The sequence below is a fragment of the Polypterus senegalus genome, chromosome 17, assembly GCF_016835505.1.
Source record: "Polypterus senegalus isolate Bchr_013 chromosome 17, ASM1683550v1, whole genome shotgun sequence".
Taxonomy (NCBI): domain Eukaryota; kingdom Metazoa; phylum Chordata; class Cladistia; order Polypteriformes; family Polypteridae; genus Polypterus; species Polypterus senegalus.
Window position 1 is genome coordinate 84,019,738 of NC_053170.1, and position 17,483 is coordinate 84,037,220.

The 17,483-nt window shown below is 37.7% G+C and overlaps 1 protein-coding gene across 1 annotated transcript; it reads left to right on the forward strand.

Annotated features, from left to right (window-relative positions):
• Window positions 1-1,431: 1,431 nt before the first annotated feature.
• c17h17orf75 (chromosome 17 C17orf75 homolog) lies at window positions 1,432-16,509 on the forward strand. Its single transcript, XM_039740042.1, has 9 exons — window positions 1,432-1,716; window positions 2,530-2,655; window positions 4,103-4,231; window positions 8,035-8,092; window positions 8,174-8,293; window positions 8,670-8,734; window positions 8,818-8,957; window positions 14,168-14,271; window positions 15,462-16,509. Exons 1-9 carry the CDS (start codon window positions 1,586-1,588, stop codon window positions 15,678-15,680), a joined length of 1,092 nt encoding a protein of 363 aa, XP_039595976.1. The 5' UTR covers window positions 1,432-1,585; the 3' UTR covers window positions 15,681-16,509.
• The last annotated feature ends 974 nt before the right edge of the window (window positions 16,510-17,483 follow it).

Below are 17,483 nucleotides of genomic sequence, written 5' to 3' on the forward strand. Positions count from 1 at the left end.
ACCTTTTCGAGGCAACTCAAGTTTTTAGTTAGCCAATAAAAGGTGTCATTTTGCAAAGATTTTTAGATACATTTCAAATTCCTGTGTCCCGTGTTAAATTTGCTATCGTCGTTAGTGCCATTCTTGACAAGGTGATCACTTCAATCATCAGAAATGCAGATTTGCTGTTATAAACCTTAACTCATATTCGAGTGATTTACGCATTAGACAGAAAATATAGCAATGCTTTTAAGGAGACTGCGACCCTTGTACAACGCCTTCACGTATTCCTTTTGGGATACAACATTTGATGATATTGACAGGAAAACGGTATGGACAATCCCAAATCGATATTGTCTGACAAACAAGGTCAAATAAGTCACTTATAGAATTGCACAGTTAAACTGTTATAAAAATTCAAAAGAGACGTGGATTTGTTGTTTTGTTAGAATGCACCCATCTCACTGTCATCATGCTAAAAAGCACTGGCTTAAGACCGTGTGTTTAACACCGATCAATTGTTTAGTGACTTTAATTTGTTTTATGGATGTGTACTGTTTGGATCTCTGAATTACAACAAAAATATTGGAAAGCATACATACAGTATATTGTTAACCTGCGTTATATACCGTACATAAGTGGAACTTTTCCAATTGGAAACCTTTTCACTCAGATTTTTGTCAGAAATGCAACATGTACATGAATATCACATTCTTTGCAAACAAAACAGGACATAAAAACTATCCCGCTTTGTAGTAAATTCATGGCGTTTACAACGTGTTTTGTATAGAACTTATGTAAATTGTATGCACAATTATTTTGTTCTTTCTCTCTCTCAAATAAAATAAAAAAAGGAAAGGAACTGTCATGGCAAAACCGTCTTCTCCCGTGATATTTTCCCGTCTTTAAGCATTACAGTGTACAATAATCTCACCTAAAATAAACGTGTTGTACCTTTTTTTAGATTTAAGCGTCCATTTCACTGGTCAATGCTACAATTAAAAGGAAGTTTTTTTTTTACATTTGTATTATTATCTTATATCCATTTTAATTTTCAATGTTTAAATATTGGCAATTGATGCTAAATATTGCTTGAAATTAATTTACAATTAGTTTCTAGTAATACGTTTTAACGTTACCTTTTTCGAACAGACATTCAAATTCTCTATTATCTTATATCGAATTATCTTTTGCTAAGCATTTTCTAAAATGCTTTTTAATTACATACCAATATAAATAATATGCAAAAAAAAAAAACAAAGAGGGTAATCTTGGAAAGATAAGTTTCATAAGCGAAATAATGCGCGGATAAAATCGTGTGTTCTCGGAACCCTTCCAAGCTTTGCCTTTGAACAGCCCGGACAACTGATCGAACAGGGAACGTGCGGACAGATCATCCGCATTCTTTTAAAGAATGATTGGTTGTGCTCCACGGATTAGCCAATCCCAATCCAGGACTGCGCAGGCATTCCCAGACCTCACTTTACAAGAACGCTTTAGCCATGTTTATATAACTCATTCAGCTGCTCATACCGTTTTATAGAGAACGAGTTAGAAAGAGCAACAGAAAGGCAGAACAAGGAGACGGTGAACTCTAAACACACAAATGTTTACGTCCCAGTGTTCGCTTCAGGAGTCCATAGACGGAGAGGATAAAAGTACAGATCTCGATCCCGAGGAGGAGGCGCCACCCGGCAACTTTTACTATGCACTGTACGAGATACGGGATGACAGCAGGTAAAACTGTCGGGACAGTCAGGTTACCATTGAATCAAGATTATATATATATATATATATATATATATAAAGGGTGTTTACTAATAGGTTGATGTAAATAACAGAATCATTTTAGTGACTTCCATCGTATAAAAAATATATATAGGTCTCCGCCTAAAATGGATTGAAACCCATTTTTGAATAAAACGACTGCATGGGGGCAATGGTGAATATTCTGCGCCTGTCGGACAAAACCGATAAGAATAACAAATACCTGACACGTACCCCTGTCCTACTTTCTTTCCCATTTCCTTCCAAGTCTTAAATTACTTCAATGTAGAGCCAATATTTTAGTGCAGTGCAATTTTATACAAGTCAATCAGCATTGCGTCTATGCACATGGTTGATTGTATAATTACAATGAAATACTGTACACATTATTATATACATTTAAACCTTTACTACCAAAAATAATCTGAAAACTAATGTTAGTCAATACTTTGTAGGAATGTCACCGTTTGCATCACTGGACGATGTGCTTTTTGTACAGTAATCCAAATAAGCAGTCGTCTGAATGAAAAATGGGTATTGAATAAATGACTACAGTACTCATGAATAAATAACTATAGTAATGACATAAACTGAACTTGAAGGATTAAAAGGTGCATCTGCAACATAAAACTGGGTATTCTTAGGGGAGTGACAGTACATGAAGAGCATTTCTGTAAAGAAATCCTACTCCAATCCCTGAAACAAAGTTTTCAGCCAGTCCTGAGCCAACATGGTTTTTGGAGCTATCAACATAGTCCACTTGACCATCTGTCTGTTTTCCAGTGTTACCCTCATTGACACCAACCTGCCATCACAGGCTGAGCCTGATCTACAAAGCCACATTAGTAAGCGTCTTGGAAAAGGAACCTTGCTGTTTGGTATTGGAAGCACAGCCACATTGGAACTGAGGTAAGTTTCCAAGTGAACTCTTAAAAGTATTGTGACATGGTGATAAAGGTTTTGGACTTTGGACTGCAAACCCTGAGGTTATGATTTTAAATCAATGAGCAAGTCTCCTCATCTGCCAGTTCTTTTAATTGGAAAACCAAAAGAAATGTTTTATGTGACGAATAATATCTCAAATGTTGTACATTTCCCTGTGTTCCCATTGTGTCAGCCAAATAAATAATAATAAGAGTAGCATGACAGAATAAGGCATCCACTATTCTAAATTCATATTCATTCTGGTAATGTGGAGGGACATCTTTCTTGATATGTAGGATGCCTGATTGCAGGGCATGTTCTCTAGGTGAGTTTTGTATACACTGCATAGTGGTAATGGGTTATTTGCATTGCAAGTGTTCCCAGTCCAGAGATAAACAACATGTACAGTAGGGTCGTGTGGTGGGCTGGCTCCCTGCCTGGGGATTTGTTCCTGCCTTGTGCCATATGCTGGCTGGGATTGGCTCCGGCAGACCCCCATGACCCTGTGTTAGGATATAGCAGGTTGGGAAATGACTGACTGACTGACAGTAGGGTCCTGAGACATTCAAGAGTGGTTAACTTGGCTAGTTAGCTAGAATAAAGGATGTAAGGCCCCTAAATACAGATAATCCTTAGGTTTTCCACATACAGTATATTTAATGCTGTTTATTTTTCTTTTCCTTGCCACCATATGTGTGTCTTGCATGTTTTGGTCAGAGCTTTTAAGTTCATGTTGTCATGAAGTGTTCAATAAACATAAAGCATTTTTCAGAATCGATAAAAGAAAATGATGTTAGCATATTTGCAGTTATCATTTTTGAAGAAGTCCATAATCCGCATCAATTTAAGTACTTACTACTTAAAGCGCATGCCATTATTATACAGTCAACGTTTATTTCTTTCATTTTTTGAAAGATACACTGCCATAGTTATTCCTATGAGTGATATTAGGTAAGCTAAAGACTGATTAATTAACACAGTGATGTACAACCAATGCATAAGACATTGTAGAAAGTCTGTCTTGGTGTTACCCCATTTGGAAAGTACTATATAGCACCTGAAGAATTCAGAAATCTCCCTTCCTTTAAATAATACATTTTATTTATGGAATGCCTGGTCCATGCTGAAAGAATTTCACAAACATTCAAAAGGGGACAACAGGACAGAAGCATTGAAGAAGAAGCCCAGTAAATCATGTTGGATGAAAGTTAATCTCAGAAACATTAAACATCACTTCAAAGATACATAAATGAAATGTAGAACTCTGTGTTTGCATGGTAATTCCACCACCACAACCACTGTGATGGACCACTGGATCATGATGTTGTCAGGGTTTTTTAGAAAATTATTTTAAGAAGAGTAAGGCTGTGCAGGAATTTAAAACCATGGATGATCAGACTCTCTTTCTCTCTCTCTCTTTGTCTTTCATTAGTATTCCTGAAAAAGTCATTGGCTGTTACCACTGTCTGTTTCAGCAAGACAAGCATGGTGCAGAAGAGGACAAGACCTTCCTGAATTATGTTGTCTGCTTCCTTGGAGGCACAGAAAAGGGTCTTGAACTATATCCTTACTGGTGTGCTCATGTAGCAATGCTTTTTAAATGCTGGAAACACTGAGAGATTCAACTTTACATCAAAATTGTCCCTTTCTTGTTTAAGAATGGGAAGATAAAAGTATGAGGGTACTGCATTTAATTTGTCTAAACCTCAAAGGCCACAGTAGCTGTGGGTTTTTGTTCCCACCAGTTTCACAGTCAGTTATGTTACCTCTTATTTATTTCATTTAATTACCTAATTTTTTTCCTCTTCTCTTCATATTCATTCAGAAAAGCATAGCAATGGATTCTGAAAATATTCAGAAATATTTGTATTTTGGTATGGCTTTAAATGCTTAACTCTGTTTTGCTGTTTTAACATTAATTTGATTTTTTTAGGCGCATTTGCATATAAGCACCTACTGTGATAGTCTGCTTGCCTCTCTCTCATTCTCTCTCTCCATAAAATAACTTGGCTCCCAGGGTCTAATTTTGTTGAAATGTAGCACAGATGTTTTTCAAGGAAATTTATTAGGACAGGTCCATTTCCATTCTGATAGCTTTAATACGGTGCATTGCACATTTTTGAAATGTAAAAATCTCCTGTTGAAAAGCATTCGTGAACTTGTCTAACTTACAACAGAGAAACACTCTGTGCAACTTCAACTACAAATTAGTTTACTGCTCCAGTTTTAGCTTGGAGTGGTTACTTCAACTAGTATGTATTTTTTTTTTTTTACTTATTTGACAGTAAAACACTGAAACACCTGCAATCGTGCACACTATGGAAGGTATGACTTGCTGCAGGACATGGGATGGGAGACGTAAGATGTACACCTAGTTGGATACCTCAGTATTATCATATGACGTTATATTTGTATTTATTTTTTCAATTCGCTAATAATGATATTCTTTTTTTATTCGATATGGTAGTAATGATTTTGTTTGTTTATGCATTAACATACAAGGTAAATTACATCCCTTACTATAGCAGAATGCAAGGGGAGGCTTTTTTACATACTAACAGTCTGACTTCTGCCTCCACCACATCCTGCATTTGTCTCTGAGGCTGCACCACGTCTTGTGCCAAGCTCGGGCACAGCAGCTCAGTTCTTCTTGAAATCTAAGTGGGTAAGTGATATATCCATAAACATGCTAGTTGAAAGCAACATAACCTATTTAGAAATGTATGCAAGATGGATTGATGACATATTATGCTACATTGAATAAACATGCTCCGCATTTCTGTTACACTAAAAACAAACTCATGGCTGCATTATCTACAGATTATAATGAACTAGCCATCCCCCGCGGCTTCTCACACGTAGTAGTGAAACAGGACAGTGAGGAGGGCCCTGCCCGGCTCCCCACTCCTGACGTCACTCTTCCCCTCCTCTCGGCCCGCAGCCTCTGTCTCGGATTAGAGCAAATATATTGCTCCTGCAAGCAAACTTTGATATTTCATGTGATGGAAGAAGTCGCAAAATCAATATGAATGTTCAAGCAAAGTATGGAAAAAAAAACAATCTAAATACGTTAAGTAGTTCTCCCGTTTGTTAACTAAGTGGAGTTAAGGTTACACCATGAGGCTGGCACGTGAGTGAGGAGGCCCCATGGCCCGCTCGGATTTGTGCAAATAAATAAGTACCGCAAGTGAACTGTGATACTTAGCAAGATGGGAGAAGTCACAAAATCAACCAGAATGTTCAAGCAAATTACAGAAGAAAAACAAAATGATCTAAATCCGTTAATTAGTTCTCTCATAAAAAGTGGACAGACATACAGAGAGACGTTGGATTTTATATATATCGAGATGAATATTTCTCTGACGATGCAATTAATTGGAAAAGCACCACAATGCCCTGTTATCTGTCATGATCAGATGCAGACAACAATTTTAGCTTAAGACTACACTGAGTAGTTCTTTCAAAAATGTTATGTTTAAGAAATTTAAAGTACAGTTAGTCACCCACAGGGCCAGTGAAAGGGAGGAGGCAACAAGTTGATCACCTTGGGAAGTACTTTGGCAAGGGCAACATTTTCATGTAGCTTTTTTTTTTTTAATGAAATTAAAATATCAGAAGATGTGACTTTGTTGAAAACATGTAGCTATTGGGCTATTATTATTATTTACATATTACATTACTGTTAAAAGATTGAATCTACAATATGTCACAGCTTTTGAATAGCAGTATAAATATGTTTTGGTTGGGATAGGTTCTTTTGGGTTAACCTGACAGATAACTAACAGTGATGATGATAGTACCATGATAAGCTTACTATTTAGTTCCATAAACTGTAAACATCTAAACATTTAGGCCCCTGAACTTAACAGAGTAGCCTAATCAAATCACAAATTTCAATGAAATCACAAAGTATCATGGTTATCTTTAAACATTTACCCACGATTCCTGCTCACTTTTTCTTTGTTAATATATGCAAATAATGTAGCATCACTTCCAGTCAATGCATGGCATCAGTTTTTCCAGCTAGGAAGAACTTGGTTCACTTGCCAGGAGCGGTAGTGAATGTGATGAGTGTAGACTGTGTTAAGGTCTTGTTACATAAGAGTGTTTGAGGAAAAGATGCATTTTTGCAGTACTTAAGCTAAATTGTTACCAAGAAATGCTTATATTTGGAACTAAATCAGTCTTTAGAAATGTATTCAAAATCTACAGTAGTAGATCGTTTAATTTTCCTTTACCACCTCTGTGTCCTCTGTGCTACATCACTTTGAGCATTAGAATTATTATTGTAGTTGTTGTTAGACAATGGTACCAGGTTGTAGTCCTTAATTATTTGCCCCTTCCACCCATTGGAAATGACAGGTCAGCACCCATGCATATCTCTTTGTATATGTAGTAATTATGTCATTTTGTAAAAATGTGTTAATTTTTGAAATCTGTTTAAGATGTCAGAGGAGAGGTTAGTCGGGCGGCATTATTTTTATGGGCCAGTCCAGGTCACACACGCTTCATATCCAACAATTCACAATGGGACATGAATCTCTTCATCACCTGAGTTTAAATCTGCTCTCTTTTAATGCAACTCCAGCCACAAAATATTGCAAAATGGTATTAAACATATTTTATGTACTGTACAAGACTTATACATGTAATTGCATTGTATTTTCATGGTTCGTTTTGAAAATTACTCACTGTTACAATAATATGTAGTAAGCAAAATTGTGAAAAAGAAACTCTGGGATGTATTGACTAGAAGCTTTAAAAATGCTCCAAATATTAAACCAGCCATTCAAGTCCATGAACACATCTGAATGTTACCCCATGCAGACAGTTTTGTGCTTGTTTTGTGTAGTTTACTCTTTTAAATGTATCTTAATAATGACAATTAAGAACAAGCATGGCAGATACCCAGGCAAAAGAAATTAAATACTGAAAGGTTGCAGCTATGTCGGCATTAGACCCACTAGTGTGTTCATTAGTAAATATTGGATTAAATAAGCAGAACACCAGGAAGATCATGATGATGATCATGAAAATATTAAAAGCCAAGTTAAAAAAAAAAACAGTAAATAATCTCCCTGAATCTTATGTAAATGTATACAGTATGTACATTCTAATAAAAGTTTACCAAACCTAGTTTGGTAATTTTACATTGAACCCAAAATATAAAATCTGTGAAATAACAGCTTGCTTGATTAGCTTATGAGTCCAATTTAAAACACAAGTTGGTTGGAACAAAATCTGGGGTCCCAGGACTGACTTTGAAAAGTCCAACTCCTGGGTCTTGTCCTACCTTAGTTGCTGACTGCCATAAGTATCTCTGGTTAGAATTCATCTTGAAGATTTCCTTAATAAAGATTTCACTTTCAGAGTAGAACTGGATGGATATGTCCAAGAGCTACCCAGTAGCCTGATCCTCCAGGTAATATCTGCTTTCTCAACTTCCCTGTCCCATATGACTCTGGTGTGCTTGATCTGTTTCTCCTCATTTCTTCTCTTACAGGAAAGTGACATGAAAACTGAAATTGGGATATATGTGAGCAGTTGGTATGAGGATTCTATTATGTATATTCATAGAGTGGTCTTGCTTGCCCAGGAAAGAATTTCCTCCTTGTTACATGCTGTAGGTATTTTAGTTCATATGTATCTTTCAATTATGGTTGCAAGTGTTTAAGTGTATTTGATAAATCTAGATCACATTAATACACCCTTTGAGCAAGTAGACTGGCTAAATTGATGAGGAGTGTTGAGGTCCCACACATCTGAAACCTCTGACATGAAGGTGGTTCACTATTTCAGGCTAGTGTGCCTAGAGTGTCCAGCTCTTCTCCTATGAGCCTTGTAGTGGTAGTGGTGGTAAGTAGTTAGTGGCATTGAGTTAGAAAACAAATTTTCAGTATTCAGAATGCAGCAATGAGTCATACATTGTCTGCTCTTTGTGAGAGGCATTAATCCATTTGTTCCCAAAAAGGTTTCAAACAAGAACCTAATTTTCACAGGCTTTGAGGCGCACCCCTGTAAATGTCCTTGGGGCAGATGACAAAACCAAGCAGGACATCGAGAGGTAAGTTCCAGTCTCTGTTACATGATTTTTATTATTTATATTGTTGCTTATCAGATAACCTTAAGAAATTGATGTCTCTCTAGGTTTTTAAATGCAGCTAGCGTTCATGGTTTGGCTCAGGAGGACGTGTCCAGTGCATCGAGCTGCGGAGCATCAGTGGTTGAGCCACAGAAAAGCCTCCTTATAGACTGCAGTCAGCTACAGCCTACCTTCCTGAACGAAGGTAAATAATGTCACACAGATTCTGTAGTCAAAATCTACATGCTGTAAACCTTTACTTGGGAAGAAACAGAAGTTATCCAAGTGTCCAGTGGAATGAGGCCTAATCACATTTTGTTATGCACGTGGGACATTTAGTTTAGGCAAATCACAAATGTGGATTCCTAAGGGATAAAGGTAAGGAACAAAATTTTATTTCTATAGCACATTTTCATACACAGGATGTATCCCAAAAGTTCTTTATAAGATATGAAATAACTAGTTGGCAAAAAAGAAAAGCAAATTAAATTAGAAAAGAATAATAATGACTAAATAGCACACAGGAAAATAGTACACCTTAAGTTAGATATGTAATTAATAAAGAGGTAGAGTCCTTGTATATAGAGTTTGTTTTGAAGTCTGCAAAGATTACTCCAGTGATAAGGTCAGATGGCTGGGAGGACAGACAGACAGACAGTCAGTCAGTCATTTTCCAACCCGCTATAGCCTAACACAGGATCACGGGGGTCTGCTGGAGCCAATCCCAGCCAACACAGGGCGCAAGGTAGGAACAAACCCCGGGCAGGGCACCAGCCCATCACAGGGCACACATACCCACACACCAAGCACACACTAAGAACAATTTAGGATCACCAGGGCACCTAACCTGCATGTCTTTGGACTGTGGGAGGAAACCGGAGCACCCGGGGGAAGCCCACGCAGACATGGGGAGAACATGCAAACTCCACGCAGGGAGGACCCGGGAAGCAAACCCAGGTCTCCATACTGGGAGGGAAGAAAAAAAATAAATAAATAAAGTTAAAGTGGAAAAACACGAAACCTGCTGAGGTTCCAATGCCACATTAATGTTCTTAAATAGGTCCTAGTGGGTCTTGTGGACATTACAGGCGGCTCAATGTGCCACCACAGAATAACCAGAAAACAAAACAGAGACAAGTAGAGATTAATCAAGACTGCAGATTCATTGAAGAACATGGTAATTCTATGCTTGCTTTGTTTATTAATAGTGTAACTAAAAATAGTCTTGAAAAGCAAAAAATGTGTCCCAAATTCTCCTGCAGAACTAATATGGCAAGTTGGCAACAAAGTATTTTGGTTGATTCTATAATATGAATGTCTGCAACTTTCAAAAATGGAGAAAATGGTCTTGCCTGGATTGTTACTGTCGCACAGAGGTTTGATTCTCCGAGTGAAGGTTGCACAAGCTCCACATATCTCTGTGGGTTTTCCTCCGGGTACTCCAGGACTCCTTTCACATTCCAAAGACATGCAGATTACAATGAAATGTCAGCACTAAATTGGTCCAATATAAGTGAATGTGGGTGTAAGCTTGAGGATGGCCTGGCATCCTGTCTGGAGTTGTTTCATGGTGCGTAGCTCATACTGCCAGGACAGTCTCCGGCCCTCACCTGTGATCCTGAACTAAATTAAGCAGATTCAATGATGTGTTAATGTTTTATCAGGCAAGTAAAAATGTGCAATTTTCCATTAATAATACCAAAAAATAAGAAAAGCCCACTGAAGATGTCATCTTATATAGTGCCTTCCATAACATGCACCTAATGATTGATTCATTGCTTTGTTTACCCAGATAACATTTTTGTTCTCCTAACAAAATTTACAGTGTCAAAATGATGCCATCAATGGTATCTCTCAATACAACAGGTCATATAAATTGGTTAAAGTGTCAAAATTTCATAAAATAATTTGCTGCCTTCTCTCAGTTCTGATAAATGTTGAGGTAGGTGGTGATTGTTGTTGCTGTTTTTTGTTAGTTTTGCCCAGTCTGTTTTTTTTTTTTTTTAAGTACCTGTAATTACATCTGTTCATTTTTCCAAGGTCTAATCCACTTATGCAGTTCAGGGTCATAAAGGGTTGCTACTTTCTGTACACTGTAATTACATCAAAACCCTAAATGCATACATCCAGACTATCAATTAATCCTGCTAACCAGCTTATCCAGGGCAGGGTCATAGGGCAGCTGGAACCTATCCCAGGAAGCTTTGGGGCACACACACACACACATATACACACTAAGGCCAACCCCAATTAACCTAACCTGCAACCACTTTGGACCTCTTTGAAAACTAATACAGACATGGGGAGAATATGCAAACTCCACGTAGGGAACACCAGGGATTTGATATGCCAGTCTCTTCCACTGTTTCATTGTGCTGCCCATACTTTCAGTCATTGTTTAGAAATATATAGAGTACTTTTTGAACTGAAATATGTGTGTTTGTGAATATATTCTGGGTGATGGAAAACCCCAAAAATTCTCTGCAGAATAAATGTGCATGTGTTAATGTTTATTCATATTATTATTGTGTTCATAAAATTACTTATGAACACTTTGAAATCACTTTTTTCCACTGCCTCTTGACTCCTTGGTATGAGAAAACCCCCACATATGACATACTTTCAACTCATCTTGATGTCTAGTTATACAAGACATCAAGCTTTTTTGATTTTATGTTTTCCCCACTTGTTTGCCCTCTAGACCTGGAAAACCCTCCTTTTTAGACCATTTTTAAACCACACTTTGTGCAAGAAATTACACCCTTATGATAAAGTGTAAATTAATACATGTCTTCAGCCAAAATAATCATAAGGACTTGAAGTTGTGCGTGCCTCATCAACCAACCCCAGGAGTTCACCTGCTAATACGACACGATAGGTCAAAGTTACTCCTTTTCATAAAACTTCAAAAAAATACAGATCAGTAATATAGGTCTGTGGAGTATTGTTTTATGCTATTTTAAAGTTGGTGATCATGAATATGATAACATTTTTGAAATTTGAGTCTCCACTGGTGGTCCTATAAGAGTCACTCCCAGAAAGATAAAAATAGTAAATTTTAAACACAAGCACATAGGGTTTTGTTACAAGGTCAGTGATTATGAATGTGATGTTCTTTTTGATCCTTTATTAATGACCTGAGGGTGAAAAATTACAAATTTCTATTAACCTCGACAATATTTAGCATTTAACTTAAAACAAACATTTTAATATTGCAGATATCCGATGCAACTATTCTTGTTTATGTACTGATACTTCATGAAGTATGTCATTACGTTTCTAATGAATACCCTGAATTATGGTGGCTTATGCTGATTCAGACCATTTTTATATTAAATGAGGTAAAAATGTTCGCGGAAATGTCTGAAAGTGAACTGCCCGTTGGTCCCAATAGACTTGCATAATCTTTCATGTTGGCTTCACTAATCCTGCTGTATGTTGCAAAAATTACATATCACTAAGAAAATGTTCTGTTAAGGTGACACTCGCAACAAAACTCTTGACACTCATTTAGCAAGAGAAGCAGCAGAACATTGGGTGAAAAATTACAAATTCATCCGTTCATTTTCAGAAGCTGCTTTTCTGTTTGAGGGTTGCAGGTTGCTGAAGTCCATATAATACCATATCAGTATAAGGGATCATTCATCCACTTCCCAAGCACCTCTTGGCTCAGGCCATTTAATGGTAACAATTCAGATAACCTATCTTTTTATATATATATATATACACACATACAGTGGGATGCAAAAGTTTGGGCAACCTTTTTAATAGTCATTATTTTCCTGTATAAATCGTTGGTTGTTATGATAAAAATGTCAGTTAAATATATCATATAGGAGACACACACAGTGATATTTGAGAAGTGAAATGAAGTTTATTGGATTTACAGAAAGTGTGCAATAATTGTTCAAACAAAATCAGGCAGGTGCATAAATGTGGGCACCACAAAAAAGAAATGAAATCAATATTTAGTAGATCAGCCTTTTGCAGAAATTACAGCCTCTAAACGCTTCCTGTAGGTTCCAATGAGAGTCTGGATTGTGGTTGAAGGTATTTTGGACCATTCCTCTTTACAAAACATCTCTAGTTCATTCAGGTTTGATGGCTTCCGAGCATGGACAGCTCTCTTTAACTCACACCACAGATTTTCAATTATATTCAGGTCTGGGGACTGAGATGGCCATTCCAGAACGTTGTACTTGTTCCTCTGCATGAATGCCTTAGTGGATTTTGAGCAGTGTTTCGGTCATTGTCTTGTTGAAAGATCCAGCCCCGGCGCAGCTTCAGCTTTCTCACTGATTCCTGGACATTGGTCTCCAGAATCTGCTGATACTGAGTGGAATCCATGCGTCCCTCAACTTTGACAAGATTCCCAGTCCCTGCACTGGCCACACAGCCCCACAGCATGATGGAACCACCACCATATTTTACAGCTTAAATCTCTGGGACAGCTTTCTGTATCCTTCCCCTAAACCATGATGGTGAACAATCTTTGTCTTCAGGTCATTTGAGAGTTGTTTTGTGACCCCCATGTTGCTACTCTTCAGAGAAAATTAAAGGAGGAGGAAACTTACAATTGACCCCTTAAATACTCTTTCTCATTATAGGATTCACCTGTGTATGTAGGTCAGGGGTCACTGAGCTTACCAAGCCAATTTGAGTTCCAATAATTAGTTCTAAAAGTTTTGGAATCAATAAAATGACAACGGTGCCCAAATATATGCACCTGCCTGATTTTGTTTGAACAATTATTGCACACTTTCTGTAAATCCAATAAACTTCATTTCACTTCTCAAATATCACAGTGTGTGTCTCCTATATGATATATTTAACTGACATTTTTATCGTAACAACCAACGATTTATACAAGAAAATAATGACTATTAACAAGGTTGCCCAAACTTTTGCATCCCACTGTGTATATATATATATATATATATATATATATATATATATATATATATATATATATATATATATATATATATATATATATATATATATATATATATATATATATATATACACACACACATGCGCTGTGAATACTTTCCGGATGCACTGTGTATCACTTTTTCCACATTATGTTATGTTACAGCCTTATTCCAAAATGGATTAAATTCATTTTTTTCCTCAGAATTCTACACACAACACCCCGTAATGACAACATGAAAAAAGTTTACTTGAGGTTTTTGCAAATTTATTAAAAATAAAAAAACTGAGAAATCACATGTACAGTGCCATGTGCCACAAATCTGATTTCAGTGTAATGAGGCTTCAAGGAGGTTCATTTCATGCTGGCTCAAAAAAGAGAATGAATGTTTAAGTGGAGACACTGGTGAAATGGTGTACGTTAGGTTAAGCAGATGCTTAATCTCCTTGGCCCAATTAAAACTTGATTTGACTGTTTCGCAGGAAAGAACAGATTTTGTGAGGAGTGGAGCCAAGCCTTTCTGAATAGTGCTGAAGGGGGCAATGCGTTTCTTCTGAGGCAGATTCTGGAAAACTTCAAGCTAAAGGTGACAAAGAAAGCGCTGTTAAGTGCAATTGTCATATAGCAAATTATAATGTTGTATTTTGAAGGGCAAAGCATGTGAAAGCTGCAATGTGCCACCATCCAGCATAAGTAAATGACAGATGATTTGTAAAAATGTTGTTAATTAGCTGCTTGAGTGCTTTCAACCAGCAATATCGTTATCGTCACCATCACTGGATTTTAACAGCCATTTTTTGGGTTTACCCAGGGTAGCTGGTTGCCCACAAAAATCTTTTTCCACAGTCCTGGGTGTCCTTTTGAGGTGAGATCCATTCTTTTCATATCATCTGACATCACCTCCAACCACATCTTATTTAGCCTCTTCCATGGCCTTATCTACCCAGCACCATCTACCGTGGTGCACCTCTTCACCCAATCACCCTCTGCCTTTCAGTCCACATGCCCAAACCACCTCAGTCTGTTTCTTCTCAGTAAAACACATATTGCCTCTACAAGAAGTCTTTGTCTTAACACTGCGTTCATCTTTCTTTCTTTCTCTTCATGACACTTCACAGTCTCCGCTCCATTCTTTTTAAACTTTATGTTCTGCTTTATCAGCCATGTCTTACATTCATAGATTGTGCTGTTCCTCACACAGTTTACTTAAACCTTTTCTTTCAATGCCAGCAGGGCTACTTTAGAAGTCAAACTGAATGACTGCTCCTGGTATTTCTTCTATGCACCTCTCACCCTCTTTATCAATCCTGTTCTTAAACCACTCTCTGCACTTAACATATCACCAAAGTACCAGAGCTTCCCTACTTTTTTCAAAGCGACTCCAGTGCTGATCTTTAAACTCGCTCTTAGTACATCCACATGTTGTACCCCTCTAACACACTTTACATTACAACATTTGCAAGATTTAGTTGAGAACAGGCCATTCAGCCTATCCACTTTTTCTACAAAAGAAATGTCACGCTTTCTGCCTGCAGACTCCTTTACACACTGCAACACCTAAGGTTGAAGGCTGTTCTTGATGCCAGCCTCCTTTAGTTGCTTTTTATGACACACAAAAGGAAGAGTGGTCTTCATCTAACCCCAGGTCAAAAGGACAATCAACAATATCTTATTTCAAATGCTATGCAGACACATTGGGAACTTCTAATTGCATCACTTGCATTTTCCAAGGAACTGAAAGTGCCTGTACTCTCTGTCTGTGTATCTCACTTCCAGGCAATACAAGACTTGAACAACCTGAAGCGCCTGGTTCGGCAGGCTGAGACGAGCCATTATGCCCTTTTTCGCTGTTACACATTCCTCCAGAACTGTGGCAATGGAGATGTGCTGCTGCAGAATGTGAAGGTGGAGTACGCCGAGATGCCTGAGGCAGGTAGTATTGTCCAGGTGTTGGAAGAGTTCTCTCAGGAGGAAACACTGTCTCATCTGAACTGACATATACAAGAAGTACTTCACTTATTTGTTACTGACCCCTCTTAGGGCATCCCAGCAGCAACGAGGAACTGCAGTCTCAGAGCAGGAACTGCTTTTTGGGGCCGTCTGTTACCATTACTGATGCACAGTGAACATGTTAAACTCTACCATCTCTGTTATCGGACATTTGTATTAATTGTATCACAAATGCTAGCAACATTTGCTTCCCTCCTATATTCAACTCATAGTGATACATGGACTCCATTTTGCGAGAAACCAGCCCATCTTCCTGTCCATTTTGTTAAAGCAGTCTCACTTAGAACCCCGATACACTCCTGGATCTGAGGATTACATGTAAAACAGCAATTCCATGTTTCACACCTTAGTCTTGGACTTGGCCTATAAATGCGGTGCATTAAGTCTCACATTCCTGAAATGCCTCAATTTTTACATTAGAATTTGCTTCATTAGATAACTTCTTGCATTCTATCAGAATGACCAAGAGCCACTTAATTATAAAAGTAAATGAGTGCATGGTTAGTGGTAGGCCAGACTGTTAACTAGCTGACAGAGTTCATTTTTGTGGGTAATACCTGTTTTCATTATTTTCTATTTTATTTTAACCAGTGAGGCACTTTTTAACCTTTAGTCACTTGCATATGTCAAAACAGGCACAATATTTATGTATGGACTTGTCCGTAACACTAACTTGTCAATAAACAAACTGAATAGTTTGTCATGGAGTGACAGCAGGCTCCTGTCTTGCCCCTGCTGCTGCCAATGCAGGCTCAATTTAAATAACCCTAATCTGTATTGTACACGTTTGATTGTGAATATATGAATGAATAGATGGTAGTGATATTTGTTATTAATTTAATCTATTTTCTGACCAGTATGATGACTAGCAAAAAACTTGCTTAGCCTGATGTTGTTTTGTTTGGTCAGACCACCTTGAGGCAAAGCCAGAAGCAAATGGGAATATAATGGAAACCTCACCTCTGTTATAATCCGACAAATGAGTTACAGAGAAACTGGAAAACCACTTCCCAGGTCATCCATAGGGGGAAACAACTGAAAAAATAACTGGGCCAGAATAGATAAATACTGTGCAACCATTTGAGAAGACACACCTCAGCCGGATCTGGTACAGCAGAAAAGGGAAATAACACATTTGGCCATGTCGTGTGCCATCCCTAGTCAGGCAGAGGAGGAATGGAAGGAAAGTATAAAGACATGAGCAAGATCAGCTGCACTGTAACCTGAGGAGAACTGCACAAAGCAGCTTTGATTCATTATTTATGTAGAGCAGAATGCTATTCTCTTTGATGCCTGAAACATCTCACCTTCTTTTCTAGATCAGTTGATGATATCATAACCAAATTATTAAAGAGAAGTTTACAGGGTAGTATTACTTACCAGTAAACATACCAGTAACCACGATAACGTGCAGTGAATGCACTTGACTTGAGCATTCCTAGTTTTTATACTGTTTCTCTGTATGTTTAGCATTCATTTGCTCAGATGTTGATATGTTTGCTGTTTCCTGAGCAGCTCTTCTTTTCTCCACCCTAGCGGCCCGCTGCTTCTCTTCTTTCGTCTGCATCTTTTTGCGTTAAAACTGATTAAGTCAGCATTTGTGTTTCAATCACTTAGTATGTTTTCTTTCATTTTTCTCTTAAGCTGGCTCTTAAGTCTTCAATCTGCCTCTATAACGATTTAAGATATGAAGTGGTAAGGGTAGTGATGGCAATGGTGGTAGGGATGAGAATGGCGCCCATACGCATGTGCCGCACACTGTCGAGAGTTGATTCTACAATAAAATAA